A 13,322-nucleotide genomic window follows, 5' to 3' on the forward strand; every position below is an offset into this window, starting at 1 on the left:
GGGGCTGAGCCCCCGGGCTGCCACCTGGGGCTGCTCTGCACTCCTATTTTTAGGATAATTGCTACAAACAATCCTCAGGATTTATTTTTTTTTATAGTCAAACCACAACAGCCACTTACATATTTAACAATATATATTTATATATATATATATATAATTTCTAGATCAGTACATTCATCAGTACTTGTTTTTCTTCACAAACAGAAGAACTCTTACAATAGTAGACTTTCTAAAATAAATACTATTAAAATAGAGCTTCAAAATAAATATTCTATACAAAGAAAAACCTTCTGTGGTGACTTCTCAGGGTGCACGTGTGGCAGGGTGGGGGGCAGAGAGGCGGGGGGCACCGGGGGCTGTGAGTGCCAATTGCTGGGGCCACTGCTGCAGCCCCCCCATGGGTCGCACGGCACCGGGCTGTAATTTTGGGTAACGCTCTGTGAGAGGCAGCGCAGCCCGCGCCTGTAGGACCTGGGGGTGGCACAAGACCCGAGTACCGTCAGAGGAAAAGGGGAAGGGAGGCGCTGGGATGGGGCAGGAGGGGAAAGCAGGACCTTATTGCCTCTGAGCCCAGCTGCCCCGAGCTGCAGAGCTGGCGGGGTCCCGGGGTGGGGGAGCACTGCTACATCGACCACTGCTCTAACACATCCACAAACACAGTACAGTCTTCCAGCAAGTGGTGGGCTTACATCACAGCAGGATTTATGCATCAAAAGAAACCAACAGAGAAATAGTTTACAACTATGTACAATGAAGGTAGAAGGAGAGGAAGCCTCGTTGCACTGGGGAACGGGGCGGGCACGGCGCAGGGTTGGCACAGTGGTAACCACTCTGACATTGCAGTTCCTGGCAGGAACCATGCAGCAAGCAATGGGATTTGCTACTGCAGATTTTCAGTACAGACCCCTCAGGAACAGCCAAGGACAGAGGGTCAAAAAGGTAGGTAGGGGCCATTTGGCTACTGCGTGTGCTCCCATAGCAGCTGCCCCTCCTGCTGCATTTTCTGGCCTGATTGTATCTTGGGGAAATCATTTCTATTATTAAATACATATACTTTATACATTCAACCAACAGCTCAGCTGGTCAGGGGCTGATTTGCCTCTTACATTTTCCCCTCTCATTTGTGCAAGACAATAGGTACAGCCCCACCTGCTTCCTTCTTTCTGGTGTCCCCATATGTTCAACATGAGGATAAACCATAGGAATTGGTATCTGGTAACAGACGTGCCCCCTTTCCTACAGTTTATCACATACAAGCTAGCAAATATTATAAATATAAAAACTTTTTTTAAAACTCACCATTCATTAAATATCCACAATTAAATGTAACCAAACCCCAAGTCATCCAAGGTAAACGGATTCCTAAAACAAAAGACACCAGACCTCCCATCAGCACGCTCCTGCCAACCCCTACGCAGCAACTGCATTGCAGCCGAGCAAATGGCACTCCTGGAAATGCTGCCCGAGCTCTGCCTATTGCTTTGCTAATTAGGAATGACATTTCACTGTCACTGCTGTGCATTTACTGAGGAAATTTCCTCTAATTAAAAAAATAAAGAGAAAAGATAGCCTGGATCCCTTTCCAGCATGCAATTAGTACCTACCCACTTAGGACAGCACGGTGTGCTCAGGCAAAGGTGGTTGGTTGGCACCTTGCAGCTGTCAGAGCAATGGGGTTACTGCCACTGGGGCTCATGCTAAATAAACATTACAAACATTCTCTGCTTTTGTACAGAGGGTGCAAGAGCTGAACAGCAGCAATAGAAGTAGGGGAGTGGGATGTGATGCACGCAAGTGCCAATCCCCCCCTGCACGAAAAAGAAAGAATATCTAAAGAGCAAAGAGCTTGTCCCAGAGAGGAGGTACTGGGTGACGGCACTGTGCGAATGCTCCTGCGTGTATCCTGCGCTTCAGCCTTTGGGGGGTGAGAGTTTGGAGAAACAAACGTGGAGTGTCTGAACTTCACAGATTGTGTTTACACTGCCTTTGCTCTGGGAGCGAGCACACGGCAGGGAAATGGGATTTGAAACCTTTTGGGGCAGGCTTGTGCTGTTGGTGTAAAATCATCATTAGGTGGGATGAAACCTGGTGCTACAGACCTGGGCAGAGCAGCGCAGTGCTGGGACACGGCTCAGACCTGTACCCCGTTCTGCTGAAGACTCCAAAGCAACGTGAGCAGGTGAGCACACAACAGAGCACTGTGCCTAAATGCTGAGACCCCTACAGCACTGTGCTGCGTGTCTACCTCTGGTTCAGACCCTCTGAGGGAGGCAGAAAGCTCGAGGGAAGGGCTTGCTGCACACAGGTGGCCCTGATAATGGAGCAGGTGGTTGGGGGGCAGGGGGAAGGAGCACTTTTTCCACCTGCAGCTGGGAGTGAATGTGGCTTAGGAGGGGAGAAAACAGGAATCCCACAACGGATGTCAGCTCAAGGCGGTGCTCTGCAAGCAGTGGTGGGAGCTGTGTGTGCTGGTGCACCGGTAAGTGAGCGGCTGCGGGTCCTGGCGGTGAGCACTGCATGCATTGTGTTGCACGCAGGCTTTGCTACGAGTGATTGAGATTCCTCCTTTGGCCCTATGAAGTTAAATGCTGACCAGTCCCAAAACCCTGAATGACCCGAAGTGCTTCAGTCTGTAGAAATAGTCGCTTCTGCTTTCTCTGAAGGCGAAAAGCTCGTGTTATCCTCAGAACACAGGTTACGAAAAACACAACTCCACCCCCTTGGGGAGCGTCCTCCCCCCTCCCTCCTTCCCCAGTTATCAAAAGGGCTTCTCGGCCCTGCTGGCTTTGCTCTCGGGCAGTGCCTTGCACATGACACTGTTTGTGTTCTTGCACCTGCAGCCAGGCCGGCGCAGGCGGTCGTAGCAGCGCTGGGACAGCTTTACGCAGCCGGTGGCGGGCAGGTAGCAGAGCAGGCAGGGCAGCACCAGAGACACGGCGCTCATGAAGGCCCAGCGGGCGCAGCAGTTGGACTGGGAGCAGGAGCAGGGGTGGTCGGCACACGTGCCTTCGTCGTCCTCGTTGGTGCAGTGGTAGAAGACGCCCTTGACCAGACACATGCAGGTGGAGTAGTTGACCAGGCTCTGCGCCGAGCACAGGCACGCCTGGTTGCACACCCAGCAGGACGGCAGAGTCCGGGGCAGTGCACACTCCTTGCACTTGCATTTCCCACAGGCTTCGCACAGCAGAAAGTGCTTATCCAGTTCCTGAGACACGGGTTCCTTCAGGTCCAGGGGTTTGCAGTGGATTGCTTTGGGCTGGATGCGCACCGCCCTGGGCGAGGACTGCTCAGCCACGGGTGCCGGGGCCATGTGGTCCAAGAGCCTTTGGTCAGACGAGGTGCTGCTGCTGCTGCTGATGGAGCTGGGCCTCCCGTTGAAGGAGATCCAGGGGTGGGTGACGTCCTGTTCGCAGCGCTGCGTGTGGCTTGGGGCTGCTTCATGGGGACCCCGGGGTCTCTTGGGGGCTGCTGGCAGGGGAGCAGTGGGGTTGTCAGTGTAGTCGTTCTCTATGTGGGTCGTCTTCATCTGGTCAATGGGCAGGATGGTGAGCGGGTGCTGCAGCCTCCCGTAGGGGATCCGGCTGTCCAGCAGGGGCTGGACCATCACAGAGTTGGGGACGACGGTGACGTTGTGGGGAATCCGGGGCTCCATCGATAAAGCAGCCTGAGCACTGGTGAGAAATATGCTCTTAGGTGTCCTGGGGGGAGGAGAAGAGATAGAAAAGGGATGGGGGAGAGAAAGAGCATGCTGTTATTGAGTTATCCTCCAACCCCAGGCCAAACAGGGCTCAATGCACTGACTTGTCATGCAAAATCTCTTAGAAAGACTGTAAGTCGTGGAGCAGGAAGTCACAGAGCCTGCCCAGGTGTAAAGTACATTGCTTCCTTGGCTATTCCTTCCCACTCCATACCCTTGCCTATAAATGACACCAGCCTCAGTAGGGCATCATCACTGCATGCTCTCCAGTGGTTGTTCCTCTTTTTTTTTCTGCTGGGACCTCAGGGTTACTGTGTACATTCACATGTGTTTTGTTGGCAAACGGCTTGAAATGACTTATCTGGGTCTGGGCGCTTCTCTCAGCTGACAATGACCCCTTCCAAATGATGCAAGAGAGCACAGGCACAAAACCTCACAGGAGCACGGTATGTAACGCTTGCCCTGCAGCCCAGGCTCTGCATCAGCTGTGCGAGTACGGCTCAGCCTCAGGAAGCATCCATCCCCACCGGGAGCTGCTGGTTTAAGGCTGCTTCCATCCCTCCTGCGGGAGGAGGCAGATCCCACTCAGCAGCTCTCGGGTTGCACAAGAGCAGTAGGCTGGGGGGAGGCTGGGGAGCACGCAGCCAGGTGGGGCTGTGCCTCCTGCAGGGCTTGGGCTCTTCTTCAAAACACCGAGCGCACTGATATTTGGCTCGAGGGCTGTTTACCAGCTCTGCTAGCTGAGCCCTCTGTTGCTACAGTTTCTAATTTCATTGAAAGAGTGCAATTTATCCTGGAGGAGATCCAAAGATTCAACAGCAGCGTAGGACAAGAAACCACAGGAAGTAACTAAACTTAAATCAAAGAGCGGAAACTACTCGGTTCAAATTTAGAAAGTGCACATTGTTTTCTGGTAGATGTGCCATTTCCTCGCTGGGTGACCTTTATTCATAAATAATATAATGTTGGAGATCAGTTTAGAGAAGCGGTGAGTAAAGCTTCGGAGCTTTACAGGAGGGGAAAGGCTTTGGTATCAAGAAAAAGGAAGCAGGGAGCTGCCGAAGGCATTTCCAGTTGTTTGTGTTCAGGCAAATAAATGAACCTTTTCCAACAGCACTAAATGCCTCCATGCCGGGCGGTCTGTATGGACCGGGTCAGAGATCGGCTGGTATATGAGAAGTGCATGTTTCTGTAAAAGTATATCCCTGCACCAAATGTAAAACAACTGCAATGATTGGAGCATGGACAACTGCACGCTTTCAGAAAGAGAAAGGGAAAAATGTTACTAGGGCCTGCTGTTATCTTTGCAAATGGTTGCTTTGACTTTGGAGGGGCTGCAAACCCGTCGGTGTGGCTGCGATCAATGGGAGATGGGCTCCTGCAGGAGGAGCTCCGAGGTGTGGGCAGTGCATGGCACAGCGTGAGGGGACAGAGCGCCCCTCTGCCTGCAGCAGTGGTCACTGCCATGCTGCTCCTCTTTGCTAGTCAATGTTCTCTGCTGGGTCTCTCTCATTCATCCAGACTTATTTCATTATTCATCGATGCTTTGGCAACGAGAGCTTTTAAAGCATCTATTTCCTAATCACTGCATTTCATAAGTAAAGATAAGCGATGATTCTGACAACTGTGGGGAACGCGGAGGGGAAAAAGTGCAACATCCTTCTGGGCATCAGAACCCCACGTCACATAACAAACACTTGCAGCAAGGCTGAGCTCAGCGAAGCGGTGCGTTCCGTCCCTGGGCGCCACAGGAAGGCTGCGGTTTCACAGCTGTTTCTTTCCTCTGAAGAGAGGCAGCTGTGCTGGCTGGGCTCATCTCCGTGCAGCAGAGCTGCTGAAGATGGGAGGTAAGGGAAGGAAGTGGCAAGCAGAGGGGTGGCGTGCTGCTCTGTCCGTCTGTCCTTCCTGCTGCCTTCCTCAGCTCCCCACAGCTCCCAGATAACTTCTCACGTGTGACTCTGTGCTCTGGCTGGGTTCAGCCCCGCTCGCTGTGGTCTCTGGAGTTTGGTCCTCATGCTGTAGGTTCAGACTGGATCCGTAGATCATTTACCTTGAGGTGCGCTGTGCAGAGCGGTGCAGTTTGTCCCACACCTCTGGCCGTGGGGTGGACGTGAGGCTGACTGCCAACAGTGCTCTGTGCTATGGACTGTAGCAACCAAACAGGTTGGTTTCCATCAGCTTTGTAGCTGTGTGGCCAGCAGTGGCCCAGCACTACCAGTGCTGTCACTTGAAGGTACATCATCACGTTAATTGGTGGCCGTAGGCAGTGAGTGTTCACTCCCAAACCCCCAAAACCAGCAGTGCTGTGTGCTCAGACACAGCCATGTGAGGAAGACTTCAAAAGATAATGCTAATCAGGATTTCAGTGTTAGTTACCACAGGAAGGAGATGAACCCTACACGAAGTACCCCACTTCAGGACAGTTAATGCTGAAAATGATTCATCATCTTTTTTTTTTTTTTCCTTTTCATTAGAATACTGCTTCAAATTGTCCTTCTAAGAGAAAAAAACGCTTGTGGGGCAGAGCCCACAGGTATTTGGGCTCGGGATCCTTTCAGATAAAGCCTTTGGATCCAGGTGAGATCCAGCTCTCCTAATGACCTGACCCCTCCTGCAGACTATGTCTGCCTTGCAGCAGCTCAGCTTTCAGACACCACGCTTTCACACCCACCGGTTTGTCCCCACTCAGTCCCTCCTTTCTGCCCAGTCCTCATTGCCAAGCAAAGAATTCCACAGTTAGCTGCTCTCACTTCACGAGTTACACGTCAACAAAGCACATCACTGATATTTAGGGGATTTTCCAAGGACTGTGACCATGCTGCTGCTGTGGCCTTGTTGTCAGAGGTCTCAGCACTGCAGTGAGATTGCTGGTGACAGATCCAGGTCACGCATCTCTGGAGCTGAGCTGGGTGTTGGGCCTGCCTATGGGGTCTGTGTATGGGAACAATGATGACAGCTTATGGTGTGCTTGTTTCAGTTTCTGCATGCTCCCACTGGCACATCCCTAAAGCTGTGTCTTTCCTCGAGCTGCTTTCAGCCTGATGCCTGCATCCTAGGAAAAGAGATTTTGGATTTCGTGGCAGGCATCAGTCAGTCCTGCCAGCTGTTAGCAGGCTGAACTCAGAGAAATGTGTGGCACAGTGAGGGGTACAGGGCTGCTGTGGCTGTATTGCAGGAGATGGGTGCTTCCCTCACACACAACAGGGATCCCAGGGAGCTCTGGTTAAGAGCTTGCGTTGGACCAGGAACAAGTTGAGAGTTAGACTGCTCCCATGAGTTCTCGCAGGCTGAGGTGTACCTGCCTGAGAATGCTGACATCCTGCCCTGGGACACCCCGAAGGCATCAGCACTTGGTCCTTCTTTGGTTATTTTGTTCCTTGGGGGAAAAACGTGGCTGCAACCAGTGCCAGGATGGCCGGAACAAACAGGCGAGTCTGCTTGCGAGAGGCAGTCGGCCTGCAGGGATGTATGGGGACACCAGGCAGCTGTGGGGAGGCAGGAATAAGACATTCACTTGTTCCTGTCCCAGGAGTGGGATGCTGTGCCCTTCCCTGCTCCCCACCAGGAGCATTCTGTGCACGGACATCCACCAGTGAGGATGGTGCTGCTGCACAGAGGTTCCTGAACCTGTGGCTCCTGCTGCACCGCATCTCCCACCCAGCTGGTGCTCGGGGTGAGCAGGCTGAACATCAGCCCTTGGCAAAGGACAAGAGCTGGGGGTTCCTTGGCTCAAGGCGCTGAGCCCAGCCGCTCAGAGCAGCCTGCTGGGCCCTGCGCTTCGTGCTGCTGGTGTTGGGAACAGGGCTCTTTCTGGCAGCATCAGTTTGGTAGCATTCAGAGAGACTGAATTAATTGCTTGGATTGAATGGATTTAGTGCAGTGAGATGTTGCATTCAGAGGAAATTGTAGATTGAGGAGAGCAGAAAAAGACAAATAGAAGAAATAATCAGGTGGAATCCAAGGAGATAACTGAGGAGATCCAGGATACTTAAGCACTACAACTTCATACAAGCTATGAAACTTGCTGCAGTGCCTTTGTAATCCATTGCACTAATTCAGTCTGACTGGAAATAGCATTTTAATTCTGAGGAAAAAATGCCATACACAGTACTTGTAAACAAAATTGGTTAACCTTTGATCATCAGTAATTGCAAACATATTATAGCATTAACGTGGGCACAGATTCACTGGATGCAATTGTACAGGCAATTTTCTGTAAGCAGGCAACAGGAAGGGAAATTCAGGCGTATGTTCTTACATTGGGATTCACTCATTCTTCAGAGCTAGGTAAAACAGTGACGCTCTTTTCAAAGCAGAAACGTCAACACAGTCCCATGTAGAGAAAACCTCTCCCCCTGTGCCATCCAGGAGCTGCAGGGCTGCTCCCCACATACTGTTCTGAAGTCAGAATATATTGCCTTCCAAAGGATCTATGTTGGATTCAGAGAGCTCCATAAACGTGCTGCAGTTCTTGTTTCGTCTCTCCGTTTGGGTATTGCCCATTTAAAATGCCTATTATACAAGATAATTACAAATCCTCGAGTTGTAGGAAACCAGTGGGTGTTTTGAAGTCTTCTGGTGGTTGTTTTCAGACTCAGAAGTTTCGTAAGATTCTTTCTTTTGTCAAATGAAGTTGAAACAAAAGTGTTCTTATGTTTTAATAGGATTTTGGACTTGCCTACATAATGTTATGGAAAGCAACATCCTTGTGGGCAATTCTGTGAGAGAGCCATAATAACCCACAGGAAAGCTCATTCCCATTAATGTATTCAGAGCCATTTCTGCAATTGAAAGCAATAAGGTTCTGGCATTTTTATTTTCAAAGTGATGTGGGATAACTTGTCTTCCAGTTACTGAAAAACAAAAAGGATCCCGAAGTACATGTTTAATGAGTGCAGATGTGCATGCTGTTCATAACTGCCTCAATTACCTATTAGTTCATGGTTCTAATATGGCCTCGTACGTTTAACAGCTTTATAGATGTGTGGTAACAAACAAATAATGAGAATAAAGGACTTCTGGTGTCTGGAATTGGGTCTTGTGTGGAAGAAACGTTCCCAGGTTGGGCTGAGGAAGCACTGATGTGAGACTGCAACCCCTCAGTGCCTCATCTACTGAAGTCAGCAGGAAAAGAGGAAAACGTGTCCTGTGAGGCAGCCAGCACCATGCAGGGCACGCTGCTCTGCCCCAGCCATTGCTGGGGGACGCGAGAGCTTCAGCATGCAGGTGCTGATGTGCTCACATCTGGGCTCAGTCTTAAATGTAACAGAAGAGCCCAGATGGCTGCTTGGGGTCTGTTATGAGCACAGGAGCAGCGCAGCCACCAAAAATTCCCAGCACTCACACTTACAAAGGGCAGACGACCAGGAGTCACTTGATTTCTTCCTAAGGAAGATTTCCACTGGGCTGCTGGCACTGGGCTGTGCCTTAGCACCTCTGCTGAGCCAGACCTGTCCCGTAGGGCTGGAGCTGCTGGGCCCATGGGATCTGTGCAGCCACCCCAAGGCTCCTTGCCATAATGACGTGGGGTGAGAAGAAAGGTAACGGGGTCAGAAGAGTCCCCTTCCTTTTTACTGTAAGCTGGAGAAGCGTTTCCAGCAAAGTAAACCAAACTTGAATTTTCAGTAAGAACTTGATTGCTGTTCTTCCAAGATTTTTCCACACTGTGAAGCACCACTTTTGTGAGGAAAGGATGGGGAAGTTACTGCAGAGAAATGAAAGGGCAAATCCTGACTGCTGTCACAGAGAGCCTTTCAGGGCCCTGGAGCATTGCTGTGGCTCAGTGGTGGCACAGAGGCCCTGGCATCTTATTGCCCAACAGCGAGGCTGCACCTCCTCCTGGCTATTGCCATTAGACCTGCTGTTATCCACATGCATTCTGAATTCCATTCTCTCAGAGAAAAGTGACAGCCATCTAATGGAGATTAAAATATTTGTAGCAAAAGTGGCAGTAAATGCACTGTGGAAATTTGCTTGTTTTCTTTGCTCTAATGGGATATATGATATTTTGAGACAGAAATGTCTCAAAAGGAAAAGAATCAAAAAAACCACAACAATGATGTCTTTATAGATGCATCCGAATACAAAGAAACTGTCATAATTGAAAACAATAGGCTTGAGCATCTTGTTGTCAAGGGAGGCTGTGCGTATTCCAAAGCCTGTGCATGTTGGCACCATTCAGAATCGATGGCAACCTGTGTGAATGGTCCTTCTTCTAATTTATTGCTACCTCTGGAACGGTCATGCCTGTATTCTCACTTCTGTGCTGGTTTGGCTGTATAGTCTGGAAAATCTTATCTAGAAGGGGTTCATCTCAGCTGCAGCCACGGTGCTTTGGGGCAAACTCAAAGGTGCTGCCTTCTGCATCTGCCAGCTCTACATCGGCAGCTCCTGGCTGAGGGGGTGGGAAGAGAGAAAGCAGGTGGGACGTGCAGCAGGCAGAGCCGGGCCCAGAGCTTCCTTGCCACAAAGCAGGACTTGCACAGAGAGCAGCGAGAGCCGCAGGGTGCAGCACAGCGCGGTGCAGGCAGAGCCGGGCCCTGCTGGTGGCAGAGGAGCAGCCGTGCCGTGTGCTGTGTGCCGCCTCCTGCAGCACGGGCACAGGGACCCACAGTGCAGAGAGCTGCAGGGGGACAGCGGGGCCTTGGGCTGCGGGTGGCATGAAGGACCCAGAGCTCCGCACTGAAGGAGGATGTGCTGCTGCTGCCCCAAGGGAGAGGGTTCAATAAAAGTTTTTAATGAGGGAGGCTGTGCTGGAAGCTGGAGGAGGCCCCTGGGTAAGCGCGTTGTAAACGTGCGATGCGGAGCAACGTGTGAGGTTGGAGTTCGTTAAGACTGACTTATTCTGCTTAAATTTGGAGTTGAGCAGTGAATTCTTTAACATCAGATTTAAAAAAGAAGAAAGAAAAAAAATCTCTTTTCCACGAAGTGAGAATTGACATTAACACAATGCTGGTATTGACCCTTTTTTTCCCCCACTTCACAGCCTCGTCTACACGAGGACAGCTAGAATTTTCTCTACTCGTAAGGAGGAAAAAAAATTAGAAAGCTTACTGGGGAAATCTGCCATTTTTGAAAGGAGGCCCTGCACTGCTGCCAGAGCTGGGAGATTCAGGAGCTGGGAAATGAGAGCCGCCGACTTCCAAGAAGCTGTCTCTGTCCAGCTCCAGTCTGTTCCTATGGTGTGAGTGAATAAAGCACATTTTGGCCCGTGAACATTCAGATCTCCAGGGACTCAAATTTCTCAGTAAAGGCCTTTTATTGGATAAGAACATTTATTTTAAGGCCAGAAAACTGAGCTCAGATGTGATCTATTAAGCTAATGGTACCAAATGATGACCGTATTATAAGGATTTTATTATCTGACGGAATTACGTCGTGTTGCATTGAAAAGGAACAAACAAGCAACACTTGTGTGACTGCTTGCCTATAAAAAGGCAAGCTGAAGGATAGGGCTGAATCTGGAAAATCGCACGGCAATGTGATTAATGAATGTTAGGCTTTTATGGTCAGTATTTGGAAACCATCAGAGCTGTGAATTAATTATTGCTGTAGTGTTGCAAAGGTGGCGAATTTCATTTCACTGAAGAGATTGCAGTTTTATCTGGGAGGTGGTCGGGGGGGGGGGGGGAGGGGGGGGTTGCTTTTGGAGATGCAGCATTTCCCAGCGTGATCCAGGAATCAGTCACTATTCCATAAAAACAGCTTTTGTCCTGCAGTTTCAGGAGGAGAGCAAATTATTTCTCCCGTGCACAAACCTCACACAGAATTTCAGAAGGACTGCAGCGCTCAGAAATAGTCCATTTGATTTTACAATACCAATATAGAGTCCTTTCTAGCAACAGAAACACAGTAGCCCATGGAAAATGGCACATCTATCAATGAGAAATCCCCAGTGGGGTTCCAATAGCTGAGAACAACCCCTCCTCCTGCTATCAGTCATTTTTATATGGAGAAGGAGGAAGCTAGTCATCAAGATCACTGTGATTCAGGCACAAATTATAACTTTATTCTTCAACCCAAAATATAGAGCTAGGGGGGAAGCCTCGATGCTGGGAAATTTCCCTTCACCTAATTAAACCACCATTCCTAAGCTGATTTTTTGACATCCTGCACCCTTGGCGTGGTTTGGAAGAATGGCAGCAGCTGGAGAAGTTTTAAAGAATCTAGAACGTGCCTTCTGTGCTCTGGATTAATCAGTGATGTCTTCCATTTCTCCACCTTTCTCTCCTACAGCCTTTAAAGCAGAAGTTGAATCCACAAAAGATATCAATCCAGAAACGAGACCCATCTCTTGGTCACTCGAGGAAAAAGCACCACGCTTTTTCCTTCTGCTGATTAATGCTGGTATTCATTTGCACTGTCATTTCCAAGGTCTGCATTTCCAGTCCTGCTTTCCTCCAAGACCTTTGTGCCTTTTATATGCCCCGTCTGCTTTTTCCATTCCCCTTCTGATAATGAATTTTCAGAACATGTCGTCTCCAGCTTGCCTTTCTCCTGTGATGCCGGGACTAGTACCAGAAAATAAAATCCTGGCTTATCTCTGCTACGCAGTTGGTAGAGAAGAGCAGCCTAGACACATTTCCCCTCCATCTATAACACATTCCATTTACCTTTATGAAATGATTCTATACACACATTTTTATTGCTTATTTAGCCTTTAAGATACAGAATCCATCCAGATTTAACACCGAGGTAGCCAAATGTACAGCAAAATAGGGACCAGAATGATGATGGAATCAGGCACAAAGGCCAGGGAAAAAAAAAAAAAAAAAAGACAGCTGTGTGAAATAAAATGCTGAAGAGCAAAGGTCACACAGGAGAGACCTGACACACCAGTGCCTGATCTCTGGAGTGTCCTGTCACGGAGAGCTCAGAACTCCATGACACAACCAGGACAGAGGGCTTTGGAAAAGAGAGGAAGTAGGTAAAGCAGCATTCATATTCCGAAGTGAGAAATACCCAATTCTTATCTGTCAGCCCAAGCGACCACACATTTATGACCCTTTATCTGATGAGAAAGGAGAAGAGGACACCCCATCACCAGGGAGAGAAGTGTTGCTCTGGTAGGAAAGCCCTACGAATCGCCCTGCCGCAAGTAGGGCCAGCACTGCCTGCCTCTGCCATCCCCTGAATGCAGATGTTGGGAGAACGTAGAAGAGAGGCATAAATAAGAATTACAGGAACAGAAATGTAAATTCTGCAGGAAAAGGGAGATTTCTTCAGAATGTGAAGTCTCCTCTGGATTGGGGAGCACCGGGCAGCTCTCTACTGTATATAATTATAGATAATCGCTGTTAGAAAAGTCACGGTGCGGAATACGCTTGCGATCAGCGATCTCTAAGGGGACGGACAAATCCATCTAGAAGGAGTGCGAGATTTTCCCTCGGGGAGCAGGCTTGATTTTTCCCAGTTTAAATCCACGTAACATTTCCCCCGAGCTCGGATCCCGCACTTACCCGAGGGATCCCAGCCAGGAGCATCTCTGCAACGCGAGCGGAGCCCTCCGGGACCGGGGCTGCGAGCGCGGCTCTGACAGCGGCTCCGCTGCCCCCGCTCCGCCGCGGTGCTGCAAAGCCGCTGCCTGGGAAAATGGCTATTTTATGAATGGGAGGGCAGCGGCCCC

General features: G+C 49.8%; 1 protein-coding gene across 1 annotated transcript; it reads right to left on the reverse strand.

The window, feature by feature from the left end:
* Positions 1-184: 184 nt before the first annotated feature.
* On the reverse strand, positions 185-13,279 carry SPRY4 (sprouty RTK signaling antagonist 4). The gene is made up of 2 exons (XM_048960887.1): positions 13,156-13,279; positions 185-3,698 (listed from the first exon to the last, which is right to left on the reverse strand). The coding sequence occupies exon 2, from the start codon at positions 3,650-3,652 to the stop codon at positions 2,759-2,761; it is 894 nt and encodes a 297-aa protein (XP_048816844.1). The 5' UTR covers positions 3,653-3,698; positions 13,156-13,279; the 3' UTR covers positions 185-2,758.
* Positions 13,280-13,322: the final 43 nt, after the last annotated feature.

This window comes from Lagopus muta, chromosome 14, assembly GCF_023343835.1.
Source record: "Lagopus muta isolate bLagMut1 chromosome 14, bLagMut1 primary, whole genome shotgun sequence".
NCBI classification, from domain to species: domain Eukaryota; kingdom Metazoa; phylum Chordata; class Aves; order Galliformes; family Phasianidae; genus Lagopus; species Lagopus muta.